At 40.3% G+C, this 15,667-nt stretch overlaps 1 protein-coding gene across 1 annotated transcript in view; it reads right to left on the reverse strand.

Moving 5' to 3' along the window:
- The window catches only part of LOC309821822 (glycophorin-A-like), a gene marked incomplete at both ends in the record, with an annotated part of 50,393 nt that extends 35,639 nt beyond the window's left edge, over positions 1-14,754 (reverse strand). Inside the window, 2 exons of the mRNA XM_082653303.1 lie at positions 11,428-11,493; positions 14,718-14,754. Coding sequence (XP_082509429.1) covers positions 11,428-11,493; positions 14,718-14,754 — 103 coding nt within the window. The remainder of the gene's footprint in view (positions 1-11,427; positions 11,494-14,717) is intronic.
- Positions 14,755-15,667: the final 913 nt, after the last annotated feature.

The raw sequence follows: 15,667 nt of genomic DNA on the forward strand, positions 1-15,667 counted from the left end.
GCATCAGCAGGGAGACTCTCAACCACTGTGCCACCAGGGAAGCCCTAGAAGTTTTGATTGAGTGCAAAGATGGCCCTCCTCCAGGCTTCCTGACTGTCTGAGTCAGGATTTGTAGGGGTTAGTTAGGGAGGTGTGTTCTGTCTATGGGACAGTGCCCCCTCCTGTTTGTGAACACCCTCAAGACCCTGCGTGACCCAGCCCCCCGTCGCCCCATCCTCATTGCTTGCCACTCCAATTTCCTCTTGTGGTCCAGCCATGCTGTCATCTCTTGGTTCCTCAAATGAGCCATACTCTTCTCCATGCCCAGACCTGTGTGCCTGTTCTTCCCTTTGCCTGAAATATCCTCTCGTGGCCCTAACTTGCCTAGTTATCTGCTTTTCAGGTCCCAGTTCAAGGCCATTTTCTTTCTTTCTCTTTTTTTTAAACTTTTAATTTTATATTGGAGTTTAGTTGATTAACAATGTTGTGGTAGTTTCACGTGTACAGCAAAGTGATTCAGTTATACATATACATATATCTATTCTTTTTCAAACTGTTTTCCCATTTAGGTTGTTGCATAATATTGGGAGATCTTCTCTGATCTCCCCTACTTAGATTTAGACTAAAAACTCGGCAAAGTTCCCAGTGCTTGGCATGGTGTGGTAAAGCTCAATGAAATCTTATGATAGACTGTTAGAATCCAGATGTGTTCCATAGGCCTTGATGGTGTGGATGAAAAAAGTTTCTGCCATATCAGTAAACAAAGGATATTGCAGCATCAAGCTGTCAGCCACTGCAGCTGCCCCAGACTGTGCACCCTGAGGGGATTCAGGATGGAGGAAAGCGGGTTACTGGCCCTAGACAGTTAAGGTACAGATCAAAGGAATGATTTCAATGGGCCCTGACTCTTGCATCTTCCCACACATGGAGAAGCACTAAATTTATTAACTTGAGGTGTCTGGTTTTCTTTAATTAACAGTAATCTTTTGATATTCTGACTACTTGGTTTTTACTGTAAAACTGCTACATATCTTGGCTCTTCCTTTACCTCTTCGGAGCAGTCCCTCAGAGCGACCTGAAAGGCTGTCTTCTGGGCTTAAGTCCTCAGAAATTCCGCCGAATAAAACATAATTCTCAACTTTTAGGTTGTGCATTTTCTTCAGCCGACAATGGTTCCTAGGCACCTTGGGTATTTATTCTCTTGTTCGTTTATTTACAAGAGTGTGTAGGCTTGTCTCTTTTGTACTAGGAAATACAATGAATTAATAAATAATTCATGGTCTTTCCATCAAGGAAATTCCAGCTTAGTCAAGAGGTAAAAATTTAATCTAAGTGTAATGAAGTATTTTAGGGGATGGTGAAGTGAGGGCACAGGAGACAGTGGTCAGTTCTGTCTGAAAAAGGAGGAGGTGGAAAGACCTCATGGAGAGGTTTTCTGAACCCACCTTGAAGGAAGTCTAGGGTTTCACCCGGCCAACCATGTGGACATTTAGGTACAGAGTCAGCAGGGTCAGCGATGTCCTGGCCCTTGAGACATCCTGGCAGTTTGGAGGAACTACAAGAATCTGTGTGGCTACAGCATATGGTGTGAGAAGCAGTGAAGGCAGTGAAGTTCCATTTGTTGTGGGCCATGGCGTGGAATTTCCATGGGCCAAGGCAGTTGGAAAGACGATGAAGGGTTTGAACCAGACTTTCATTGGGGGAGGATCACCGTCCATAGCATGAAGGATGATGTGGGAAAAACAAACAAAAAAACCATGCCCAGAACTCTTTAGAAGAGGATCCCATCTTGTGTTCAATAGTGGTCAAGATATGCAGTCCTTTTGAAAACAGGACACTCCTCCTTACAGAGGGTCCTTATCACTTGTCAGCATTGCCTTTGGTGGAGAAGGCCTCTATAGATTAAGGGCTTAAAGGGACAGAAAATTACAGCAAAAAAAGAATATGAATAATTTTAAACAAAGTGAGAGAAGGGGAAAACAGAATTTGCTAGGGATAATCAAAGTCTGTAACATTTTTGCTATCAAAATGAGAAAATGCTTAAGGAGAGAGAGATCATTAAAATTAGTTTTGAACTTTAGCAAAACAATTTTAACCCTCTAGGAAAGAGATAGACTTCTTTCTTCTCTACCAGCTACTCCTCAAGGGAAAGGACCATTTGGTGGAAATTTTGTTCTGAAGAAGCAGAGGCTGGAGTCCCAAGCCTCTAAATTGTAGTCAGAACTCAGGAATATCTAACATTGAAGGCAACAAGTTGTTGAGAGGAACAATGTCCTTGAGGCAATTTCCAAAAATTGCACATGCTTTATCCAAGTTCCATTGGTGAGTGTCACATGCTATAAAAACTGATTGGTGGCCAAATGGATTTGAGGCTGAAATTTTCCATGTATGTTCTTAGAAATACCTGCTTTAATTCTCCAGGTTTAGTTTCTCTGATACAATTTCTTACTAAAGTCACCTAAAACCACCAGCACAGTAAATAAATAAATACTAACTTGCAGTCAGTAAATAAATGACCTAAGAAGAACTTGATAAAAAATGTTTTTTAACATCATTGGCTTAACAATCTAATTTCTGTAGCTGATCTGTGAAATGACCTTTGTCATAGTTATTCTTCCATTTTCTGAAAAAAATAGATAACCTTATAAGTGTTTTGATACGAATACCCATGCTTGGTTAGTGGTATGAAAAGGGCTCAGAGACCTCAAAGTCCAGAGTTCACAATCAGTGTCAGCTTGAAAGAACACGGGCTCTGATCACACAGACAAACTTTTAATTAAATTTTATTCTAACATAAATTCATATGGAACAATTTAAAGAATTTTATCCATCACCTCAAATTAAATAAACCAGCCCCTAATTGGAAAATGTCGCTTAGGAGAAACAAAAGGAATATCTCTTTATACATCCTCAGATGCTTGAGCTCCTTTCACAATTCAAGAGAAGGAACCCCAGATCCCACAAAACATATCTCCAACAACCACCAAGAATGTTCTAGTGCTACATCGATAGCAATAGAGCTCACATTTATTTTACTCTCCCAGGTTCCTAAGGCCCTAATTGGCTAATAGGCAAACGGGGATATATTTAGTCATGCGAAGTTGCAAACTTTCTACGAATAAGCAGATTTTAAACAGGGCTTTTTACAACATAGTCTTCAGTTGGGCCAACTAGGTAGAAAGATTCCAAGGAAATGTGTAGCCATTAAGCAACAGACACGGTTTGCCTGAACCTCATAGAGGCTGGATTACAGGAAGGGTTTCTCTCCTGTGTAGCCATTAAGCAACAGACACGGTTTGCCTGAACCTCATAGAGGCTGGATTACAGGAAGGGTTTCTCTCCTGTGTAGCCATTAAGCAACAGACACGGTTTGCCTGAACCTCATAGAGGCTGGATTACAGGAAGGGTTTCTCTCCTGTGTAGCCATTAAGCAACAGACACGGTTTGCCTGAACCTCATAGAGGCTGGATTACAGGAAGGGTTTCTCTCCTGTGTAGCCATTAAGCAACAGACACGGTTTGCCTGAACCTCATAGAGGCTGGATTACAGGAAGGGTTTCTCTCCTGTGTAGCCATTAAGCAACAGACACGGTTTGCCTGAACCTCATAGAGGCTGGATAACAGGAAGGGTTTCTCTCCTGTGTAGCCATTAAGCAACAGACACGGTTTGCCTGAACCTCATAGAGGCTGGATAACAGGAAGGGTTTCTCTCCTGCTTCTTTTCCTCTTGTGCTCTAGGTCCCTCCTTTTCTGTTGCTAAATCAGCTTTCAATCTGTCTGCCTTGTTCGCTGAATAAAGGTCAATTTCAATATTGTCCTAATTAATTCAGAATGTACTTTTACATTTTACCTTACAAAGACTTTTGGATTATTTAATCCAACTTACTTTATAGAAAAGAAATTTGAAAATTAAATGATTAGCTCAGTTTAACACAGCAGGTAAGGAACAAAACAGAGAACAAATTCTGCTGCTTTCCTATAATATTCCCACTTTCCAGATCTCTGCCTGGTTGAGATCTTGTCAGCAAGATTTTTGATGTTTTAGCATATTAGCTGGTGAACATTGGGGTGCATTGCACACACAAAAAAAGGCAACTAAAGTCCTTGAGATTCCCAGACATCCTAAGGGCCAGAATTGTTATAATAATCACGTAGTCTTCATCTTGATGATTTTTTCACACCAATATATTGTACTACTTCCATTATATCTCTTAGCTCTCAGTGTCCTCTTGCTATAGCCACTAAGAAAAACTGTTTTCTGCTCTAGCAATACTGACCTGAGAGTCTTTTCCTTAATCCCTTTACTTCTGTTGCAGGAACACATCCAGACTATACCTGAAAAATTCCCCCTCTCTCCCCAAGAGAAGCATATTTACCTTGTGGTATCATTGAAGACATTCCAGCATCTGGCCACCCAGGAACAGATGGGTCTTGGGCCATCACTGCACATTTCCTTAGCTGCACTGGGCTCTCAAAACTTACTCTGAAGTTCTTGCCCCGTGCCTACTTGCAATGAATCACTGGCTGAAGCTTGAAGGATGGGTGGAGTATTCGGTAGAAATGTGGAGGAGGAGGAATTAAGGTAAAGAAATAATGTGGGCTAAAATATGGAGAAAGAAAGAGTACAAGGTGCATTTCTGTGGAGGCTCGGGGGCAGCTGGCAGGCCAAGGTTGGCAAACCTCTCAGACCTACAAGAGTTTAATGTTCAAGTGGCGAATTAGCGCAAAATGGAATAGAAGGGTAGGTTTAGCAGGGCCTCCATCTCCTAGTTAAAAACATTTTTTTCATTCTCCAAGTAGTGAGATGGCGTTTGCTCTGGTACTTTGCACAAAGTACGTATTAGGGACTGGAACTGAATCACTTCATTTTAGATTTGGGAAGGAAGGAGTGAATGAATGAATATACCACCCAGAATATTAAACATTCCAAATTTGCACGGTGGTGTCATCTCATATTTGCCTGACGTCGGAATTGTTCCAGAACATTCACCCCTTTTGTCTCTTATCCTCACTGCTCTGACCTCACGGTTGGTCATGAAAACCGTGTCTGGGTGTTGCAGGAGGGACATGACAGGGCCCCTGACACTGTTCCCAGTGTGTGGAGGAGGTGGGGTGACTTGGGGGTTAGGGACACAGTTGGGAACGGAGGTCCTGTCTCCCGGCACACTTCTCTGGCTTCCAGCCACTAAACCACACAGCTCTCCCAAACAGCTGACCTTGCTCACATGGAATGTCATCAGAAAGAAGGTAAAATGCAACGTTGGACAAACACCCTACAGTTTTGCTCTCTGCCTAAACTTCCAGCCACCGAGCTCCTGTCAGGATGTGATAAAGTCATTTTACACAGCTGTTGGTTTTAGTTTGGTTCCCTCCTGACTTGCAGTTGATAGAAGTCTTATCTCACAAAAGCCAACTCTTATAAGGATACACCCCACCTATGAAATGCTTTCAATAGTTTCCAAGTCAGAAAAGGAAATTTCCTAAGTGCTACAGTTTTCTGGCATTGTGATGACCATGAAAACTGATAGATAATGTATTTGTGGAAGTTCTGCCCAGCTCATTTGTGGTAAAACTGGGAAAAAAACACATCTGCTGGCTTCCAACTCAATGTCCTTCTGCCAGGCTTCTTTGTTTTCTACAGAACGAACGTACAAACAGAGCTCTTGCCTATTCCAAAAGATGTTTGGAGAAGGCTATTGCCACGAAGCAATACTTTAAAAGAAATACTCAGTTTTGCCCTTGAACCAAAGGATTGACAAACTCAATTTGGGTCAACTTGTGATAATATAGTTAGATGTCCCTCTTGTCTCTTGTTATTCATTTCTCTTTTTTGGAAAGGTTTTAGTAAGCCAAGGTAGCCAGTTACAATTTAGAACAATTGAACTTTCTAAAGGATAAAGTTGTTGATGGGATAACATTTGAGCTTAGTGTTTTGAATAGCCCTCAAAATTTTGTGCACTCTCTGGTTAATAGCTCTTAAAGAAGGACACAGCATGTCCACTGGTGCAATTAGTGGGCCAGATGTCAAACACAATGACCCAGTTTCTGCTCACCTGCAGAGCGGCTTGCTTTGGCAGTTCCCAGCAGCCAATGGGTCGCACCTCTGCCTTCCTTAACTTAGTAGAGAACAGCTCCTCCCTGAGTCTGCCTTGGAGCTGCTATGGCTTAGGACAGTGGTTTCCCTCATGGAACCCTGAACTTTATAGCCTGGTTCTGTGCTGCCCAGCTTCTAGTCACCCTTATTGCTCCAAACTATTGCTGAGCCAGAGAGTAAGAGAGAGAAAAACCAGCCTATAATCCCAGCCATTGTGCATTCTTCAGCCTGGATAGATAGAAAGCAAGGGATATTTCTGTTCATTGTCCCAGGGCAAAAGGAGATCAGGATTCTGGTCCTGGCTTTGCCACTACTTGGTTGGGGATCTGAGTAAGTCACTGAACTTTTTTGGGCCTCAGTGTCTCGTTTCTAATATGAGAGTGAAGGAACAGATGTCCTTTAAGGTGCTTCATTATTCCAAAATCATAGACATTCATATGTCTGAGATGGTAATATTCATAATCAACATGTATATTTACTACATAATAGGCATTTTCTCTTCAAAACAATTACCTGAGAGCATATTATTATATATTAATCATCATGTATAGAGGAGAAAAACAAAGATCAGAAACATGGCCTAATTTGCCTAAGATCACGCAGCTGATAGATGGTGGAGCTGGAGTTTGAATTCCCATCTACTTGACTGCAGAACTGTCTGCCAAGGTCTACCATAATCTATGCAAAATATAAAGAATGAGGACACCAAATAAATTTCATTAAGAGAAGATGAAATTCTCACCAAATTAGGCAACTAACTCTCAAGCAAGCCTTCCCTTGCAGCAAATCAGGGCTAACTGAAAAGATGCAAAAATAATAATTCACCTTGTGCAGAAGCTGAGGGTAGGAGGGTTATTCCTCTAACATACAGTGACAGAGTGACTTGTAGTGTCAGATCCAGGTTACGGAAGGCCAGATGTTTCTGGTTGGTAGCAATTTGTTAACCGAAATCTCACTTTTTCCAGTGAAGCATCTTCCAGTCCAGTTACTCTTTGCTTATCATAAATCCTCAGAACTAAAGGAGATTTCACATACTTTAGAGGTGTCAGCTTTATTTTAAGATATTGGCATTTCTGTAGCTAAACTCCCTATACGTATTAGGTTAGGGGTTAAAGGAAGTTAGACTGGATGAGAAAAATTCTAATTAAAAATGAAAACTTTACCCCAAAGTTCTCACACCACCGAGACTTCCTGTCACTGGCTGGACAACCATGAATAGGAACAGTAGAGATTAGATCAGCATACTCACCCTTGACTGCACGTTAGAATCATCTGTGGTACCCAGACATTGGAGTCTAATGTGTTGCCTGCAGCAAGAACCATTGTCCCAGTCTACATAAACATGTAGAAACTTCATTTTCTTAATCTTTAAGATCTTTTTTTACATTTTCAAAGGTTCTTATGTCACCCTTACCTTGTGTTGCACAGATTCATAAAATGATTGGATATTAGCCTGATTTGCTTGAGAAAGAATACCATTCACACTTTTCCATATTAAATGGTGGTATTTCTTGGGCTTTTGTGTTAGGAAACCCCATCTCCCCGACATTTGATTTCACTGTAATGCACTTCCCAAGGGTAAGTTCCTCAGTGTGTGAAACAGACAAAGTGGAATGGCTCTGGTGGAAACCTGGGTTCCAGGCCTGGAGCCTCATACCCCATGTCCACAGCCACCTGGGAGCTTCCCCAAGGAACTCCACAGGCACTCAGCTGGAAAATCCTCAGTCTAAAACTGAGTTTTTAAATTTTAGGTTGGGATCCCTTAGTGTAAGAGTTGGTAAACATTCTTCTGTAAAGGGGTAAAGAAAAAACATTTTAGGCTTTGCAGGTCAGTCTCTGTTACAGCTCTATAGTTCTGTTGTTACAGGGCAAAAGCAGCCACTGACAATATATCAGCCAATGTATAAATGAGTGAGTACAGCTGTGTTCCAGTAATTATTTATGGACACTCAGATTAAAATTTCATATAATATCCACATGTCACAAAATATTCTTTTGGTTTTTTTAAGCACTTAAGAATGTAAAAATCATTCTTAATTTTCAGGCTATACAAAAGCAGGTAGTGGGTTGGATTTGGCTCATGGGCTATAGTTTGTTGGCCCCGGCATTAGTGTATTTGGAATCTCTGGATGTGGAACTCAGTCATCAGTACTTTTTAGAGTCCCTCAAATGATTCCAACATGTAGTCAAGATAGTGAATTCCTGCTATAAGGGGCCATGAAATCAGTTTACTCAGTTGTCACTGGCATTAAAAAAATTAAATTGTATAAAATAGAAGACAGTATGTGAAAGTACATCACACATTGTAAGGACAGTTATGATTTTGTGAAAGTTTCTTTCATACATATATATGTTTATGTGTTTGTCTCTGTGTACAATGAGTTGCAATGTACATTCACTATGTATTAATTGTCCTTGAATATGTCTTGTTGATAGATTCACCTGGCTATACCCTATCTGAATACCTGGCCTCCAGAGGGGCTAAGGGAGTCAATAGCCCTTGTCACAATTGAAATCCACTTAAGGCACCCACAAGCTATTGGCCAGTTAGCTTCATACTCCAACAGCCTTATCCGGCTTATATAAGGTCTATAAAAGCAGTTAGAGTTTCTATGTGTGCTGTACCATTAAAATGGTACATTGCTGAATTGCTTGACAAGATATTTTGAGATCTGTACCTAACAGAACAGGGAGGGTACCAAGAGGCAAATTTGTGCCGTGTTTCTCCTGGTAAGATGCAATGTCATTGCTGCGATCCATCTTCCCAGTTGCCTTCAACAGATGCACTATGTTCACATTTTGTGCTTTGGGTTTATTTCCTTTCCTTTCAATTTTTAAATATCATCATGACAGAGAAATAAGTGGTGATATCAAAGGGAGAGCCCTAGATAAAAAGTTATCTAGTCCAGATAAAAAGGAGCAGAAGGTTAACATCATAGTCATAAAATTAGGGTTCATTAGCTGCACCAAAAGGAGAAGACAGACTACCAGCCTTCACTATAGGCTTCATTTTAGTGAAAGCACGAGCAGAACACTGAGTGACAATGCCGCAAGAGTAAGGAAGGGCCAAGCTCGGAACATCAATGTGTATGACAAATAAGGCAATATCATATTTGGATTAAATGCACAGACTCTAGAGCCTGAATGCCTGGGTTCAAACTAATTTCACTAACTACTGGCTGAGACCTTGGGCAGCTGATTTAATCACTCTGTACCTTTGTTTCATAATTTATGAAATGGGGATAATAATTGTCTATCATATGGAGTTATTGACTAAGATAAATGAGTTAAATATATACATATATATTTATATAAATGTTTACAACAACAGAAAAACTGATCTTAAAATTCATATGGAATTGCTAGGGACCCCAAATAGCCAAAATCATCTTGAAAAAGTACAAAGATGGATGACTTACATTTCACAATTTCAAAACTTACTACAAAGCAACAGTAATCAAAACAGTGTGGCGCTGCTCTAAGGATCAATGGAATAGAATCGAGAGTCTAGAAATAAACTCATATATCTGTGATAATTGATTTTCAGCAAGGGTGCCCAGACCATTAAAAGGGGAAAGATCTAAAATATCAAGGGAGATAAGGCTGTAGACAAGCTGAGGCCAGAACTCTCCTCCTGCATTTTATACTGGGGGTTGGTATGGTGCTTGGGGACTGAAGGAAGAATGTACAATGTTTTGTGACTTGGGGCTTGCAGTGTTTTTGGAATCATTTACTTTACTGAAACAGACATGAGTCAGAACACTGCCTGACTCCCAAGATGTGGTAGGAGTCTCTCAGTGAATAAAGCATCCCAAGGTTCTATATACTGCCACTTTCCAGATACTCTTAGCTAATAAAGTGTGGCAGCTGGGGGCTTGGAGATGAGTTATTGTATCATAACAAAAACAAGCCCTGTAAAAAACAGAAAATGGACCTTTTCCAAAGAAGACATACATATGGACAACAGGCACATGAAAAGATGCTCAACATTGCTAAACATCAGAGAAATGCAAATCAAAACCACAATGAAATATCACCTCACACCTGTCAGAATGGCTATCATCAAAAATCTACAAATAACAAAATGTTGGCAAGGATGTGGAGAAAAAGGAACCCTTGTACACTGCTGGTGGGAATATAAATTGGTGCAGCCATTATGGAAAACAGTACGGAGATTCCTCCAAAAACTAAAAATAGAACCACCGTATGATCCGGCAATTCCACTCCTGGGTATATATAGAAAGAAAATGAAAACACTAGTTTCAAAAAATATATGAATTCCAATGTTCATAGCAGCACTATTTACAATAGCCAAGATATGGAGGCAACCTAAGTGTCCATCAAGAGATGAATGAGTAAAGAAGATGCAGTACACACACACACACACACACACACACACACACAGGAATATTAGTCATAAAAAAGAATGAAACTCTGCCATTTGCAACAACATGGATGGACCTAAAAGGTATTATACTTGTGAAATAAATCAGAGAAGGACAAATATTATATGTTATCACTTATAATGTGGAATCTAAAAAATAAAACAAATGAATGACTATAACAAAACAGAAATAGAGTCACAGATATAGAGAACAAACTAGTGGTTACCAGTGGGGAGAGGGAATGGGGTAGGGGCAAAATAGAGGTAGGGGATTAAGAGGTACAAACTACTATGTATAAAATAAATAAGCTACAAGAATATATTGTACAGCACAGGGAATATAGTCCATATTTTATAATAGATTTAAATGGAGTATAATCTATAAAAATATTGAATCACTACGTTGCACACTTGAAACTAATATAATACTGTAAATCAACTATATTTCAATTTAAAAAAAAAAAACAGAAAGTGGGAAAATAGTAACCATGGGTTATCTCATACGTTTACTGTCAATTCTTGCTCTTTTGTCTGTCAGATCCCTGAAATCAATTTCAGTATACATCACAACCAAGTTTATTTCAGTAGTAATAAGCACGATGAAATGAATATGCTGGTGTCTAGGTTTTCCTCTGTTAATGTTTGTCAGCATTGCTTAATGATAGAGACATCTTAGAAAGCAAAGATTGTGTGTGTTCAGTTTAATTTTAAAAGTTTTTTAAAACTTTTCCTAATTATATTTGATGATTCTTTTCACAGAGAATTTAGAAGGTATGAAAAAGCAGAAAAAAATGACCTCCAATCCCAACACCCAGAGATAACCCTGGAATATTTCTTTTCAGTATTGTTGCTTTAGTTTTAATTTAGTTCATTTATCACAGAAAACTACACAGAAAGTTACTTATTAAATACATAGATATGATAATAATGGCTGGAAATCTATTGCCCGTCTGCTTTTGTTGGTAACTTACCTGATGTTGTATTTGTAACACCTATTTCTGGAGTAGTTATGGCGACAGCTTTAGTAAAAATATAACCTATAAAGACATTTGAGAAAATTATTTAAAATGTGCTTCCCCAATAGGTTCATAGATGTTTTCGGTCATCCTCTAGAGACCAAAGTAAAAAGAAATTCATCACAAGAATGTTAAATTCAACTTTCCAACTTAAAATCAGTGTAAGTCAATTTTGAGATACTGTCTTTTCTTCCCCCTCTTAGAAATCCTTCTCCAGGAGTTCATAGTGAGAGTGTTCATTTCTTTCTAAAAATTTCGCATCAAACTAGAGATTTATAGATTTGGTAGCTAGCCTAACAGATCATCTCAGGCTGACCTTTGAGGTATCATTGAAGTGTGGAGATGAAAGGGATTTTAGATGCCATCTAGTCTGTGTTTTATTTAAGAGGCAGGAGAAAACTGAGGCCCATGGGGGTCAATTGATTCTCCACAGTTAAACTAACCTGCAGCAAAATTCTGGTCATTTGTCATTTCTGCAACTATTATTAATTGAGTGCCTACTATGTGCCTAGCAGTGTGGAGGATGCATAAAGGAAGCACAGGTTTGACTTTTAAGAAATTTAGAGTGCTGTTGTCCCTGAAACCCAGTTCGGAACTCATTCCCATAACAATTAAATGGAGAGAAAGGGTCTCCTCTTGGATCACTGAAGAAAAAGGAGAAGCCTTGTTTCTTTGCTTAGTCATTCTAATGGTGTGTCTGCAGGCATGTGTGGTAAGGTGCACATGGCTAATCATGGTCCAGGGACACAGAGCTCTCTCCAAAGGCTTCTTAGCATCAGGACCCGATTTTCAAATCAAAGCTTTGGCTTTTCCTTGAACACACTATGTCTTCCCCTGCCTTAGAACTTTCGCCCTTCGTGTCTCCTCCACCTCCAGTGCCCTTCCCCAGATTTTGCAAGGTTGGCCTCTTCTCATTGTTCAGCTCTCATCAGAAATGTTACGAACTCAGAGAAATATTTCCTGCTTCTCGTCTCTACATCAGCCTTCTGCACTGTGTTCATCACCTTCCCTGGTTTAATTCTCTGTGTGCTATTTTTCACTGTTTTTTCTTCTTTTAATAATTTACTTGTTCTGCTGAATGTCTGTATCCCCCTCCCCATCTGCCCCCACCCGCCCTGGACTCCAACTCTGGGAGCTCATTTATCTCACTGCTGTGGCCTCGGTGTTTGTCATCTGACACGTAATTACTGAATGAACAAATGAGTGAATGAATTCAGGGATTGGGAATAAAATAATTTCAAAAAAACTTACTCTGTATTAGGAGGACGACATCTGATACTCTTAGAATTAGAAGTTTTGACTTTACCCTTAAGATTACTGGAGAAGCAAATAAGTTTTTTTTTCCTCATTTCCTCACACTTTTCACATTCTCCTCTTCAACTAATGAATAAGAGGGGGAAATTTTTTCCAGTGTCTTTCTATTATTCTATAAAGTCGTCACATCAAGAGAGTTTCTTTGGAGCAGCGGTCCCCAACCTTTTTGGCACCAGGGACCGGTTTCATGGAAGACCATTTTTCCATGGACCAGGGGATGGGGGTTGGGGGGGATGGTTCAGGCGGTAATGTGAGCCATGGGGAGTGGCTATAAATACAGATGAAGCTTGGCTCCCTTGCCCGCCGCTCACCTCCTGCTGTGCGGTCCGGTTCCTAACAGGCTGGTTGGGGATCCCTGCTTTGGAGGGTTCCAGAAGATGCAGACCTCCTGAAGCCTTATTTAAGGCCTTACTGCACTACCTGCTTGAGCACTGGTGAAATGAATTTCTTACTTTTCCAGGAATCCTTTCCACATATTCCGCCCCACCCCTCCCCCAAATGGGTAATGTGTCTAATTCGATTGAGTAACCCCACTTTGCCCTCTGGAACCACGCAATGAATACCACTTGTCTCTTCTGTGTAAGAGCTCTACAAATGTCTGAATATATTTAAATATTCTGCCACATTCCTTCCACGTGTTTTCTTTTCTTCAAGCTAAATGTTTTCATTCCTTGCCACTTAAAAAAAAACTAGAGCAACTTTGTTAATCTTCCGTTTTCCTGGAATTTTCCCATTCTCCATCACTTCTCAGAAATCCCCATCCCATACCCAGGTTTGTTTCCTAGTTTATAACTATTATCATAGCTAAATACTTATTTACTCCTTTACTATGTGCCAGGCACTGGAGTAAGGACATTACAGTAATTAGTTTGTTTAGTCCTTAGGTGCTTACTAGGAGGCAGGTACCAACATTGTCTGCATTTTACAGACATGGATGCTGAGGCCAAGAGAGGGAAAGTAATTTGCTTAATTTCCCCAGCTTTCAGATGTGAAGCCAGGTTTGAACCTAGTTCTGTCTTTCATGCCCGTGCTTTAACCATGACACTACTCTATCCCCTGATGTATCTTAGAAAATGCTGGATCCCTTCCCCATCTCCTAGAGCGCCTGGTAGATCCTTGATGCTTGCTGTAACTCGAGTTACAACCACGTTTGAGGGGCTAAACACATTTCAAGTCATTGCCTGCTCCTTATCTATGTGCCGGGCACCAGTATTTCTGACACATAAACACTCCATTTGAGAAGACATTAACCATTAACACTCTCGGGAAGAGGCCAAAAGTAATGATAATTTGATACCACTTCATAATATGCCTATGTTATTTCTGTTTTTAATGAATGGATTTCGATTTCTCCCCAAACCACATAACCCCTTAGCCAATAAGAGTTCTTTCTTTTTTTGTTTTTTCCACCTTACACCTCAGTAATGGACCACAATGTGAGAAATAACTCCCCCATGGATTCAGGGTTCATGCTTGTGGCTTGTACATTTTTGGCAGGAGAAGGACGAAATCATAATTTTTTGGAAGACTTTTTTGAAAACTGAAGACCGTATATCCACTACCACCTTCACAAATGACTTTCTAACTTAGAAGTTAAACTTGTGAAAACGCCAGTAAAGCAACACATTCCTTCACACAGAGATGTTTCTCAGTGTATTTGGTAAAATTCTTTTAATTCTGGCTAGGCATAGGATTGAAGCATGCTTCGCATCCTGGAACTGTGCTGTGATCCAGTCACAGTTACTGGGCCCCCTGGAGCCATTTCTTCCATGGAGTCCCAATAAGAATCCATCCTCCAGACTGGGATCTGAGGTACTACTCGTTTAGGTATTCGTTTAAGTCAGATAGGACTAAAATGGGATAGTTTATCTTTGCATGTATAATCCTATATCCCATATAACAGCACCCTGCGAAAAAAAAATTCCACTTACCTGACAATAGTAGCACAAAGATCATTTTTCCGTACATCCTGAGATCATGAGCTCGCTTGCCAAGGTCAGTGCAAGAAATCCGCCAAGGAAGACTGGTGTGACATCTGTGGCCTCAGCCTGCACTCTGTTATCTTTCAGGCCCACCTTCTCCAGGCATTGGGTGATAGGCCGGGTGGCATTTTTAAATGATGCAAAGTTGTGAACCGTCTATCCGTAAAGATACGTGGTTATCTGCTTAACCAGGATTATTAAAGTGTTCAGTCAAATCTTCACTTTAGGGAACTGGCAGCTACATGTTAACTTTACTTTGCATAAATTCAGTGGGCTTGGTAAGGTAGTAGCAGTCAGGAGCCACCCAATTGGACAAACAAGAATTAGACTGTGAAGGCCTGAGACTAGGGTCTGAGCCAGGCTGAGGTCACTATAATAGAGCTAGGAACATTCTCATTTTTAATGTGGAGTTTCTTGTGGGCCAGGGAGAAAATGACTTCTTACACAAAATAAATGTATTGGAGAACTGGAATTACCACTGGAGTGCTCTGAGGTTTGAAAAAACTCTCCAACCCATGCGAGTCATACAGCAATGTAAGAATACATGCGATGCAAGAAATCTTTAATTCAAAATAGAGTTTGAATGGAAGAGCTAGGGCCCACACAGAACCAGCGAGGTGAGTTTCCCTCCAAACACATCTCACTAAGGAAGCATAAATGGATGACGAGACAAGAAGTGTGAAGTACGGCCATCCGAGGAAGGTCAGTTTTAAAGGGAGGTGGGATTAGATCTGAAACAGCTCAGAAGGTGTCTGGGTACTCTACCTCAAACACCTCACTTCCTCTAAGAGTCCGTGCATATCTTTCCTGCTTGGCCCAGAAAATCAATTTGCTAAGTCAGCAACTTGTTAAATAGATTCTATTTTTACCCAAAGATGGTTTTAAAACAATATTTATGA

The sequence above is a fragment of the Grampus griseus genome (genome assembly GCF_964374135.1).
Source record: "Grampus griseus genome assembly, chromosome: 4".
Taxonomy (NCBI): domain Eukaryota; kingdom Metazoa; phylum Chordata; class Mammalia; order Artiodactyla; family Delphinidae; genus Grampus; species Grampus griseus.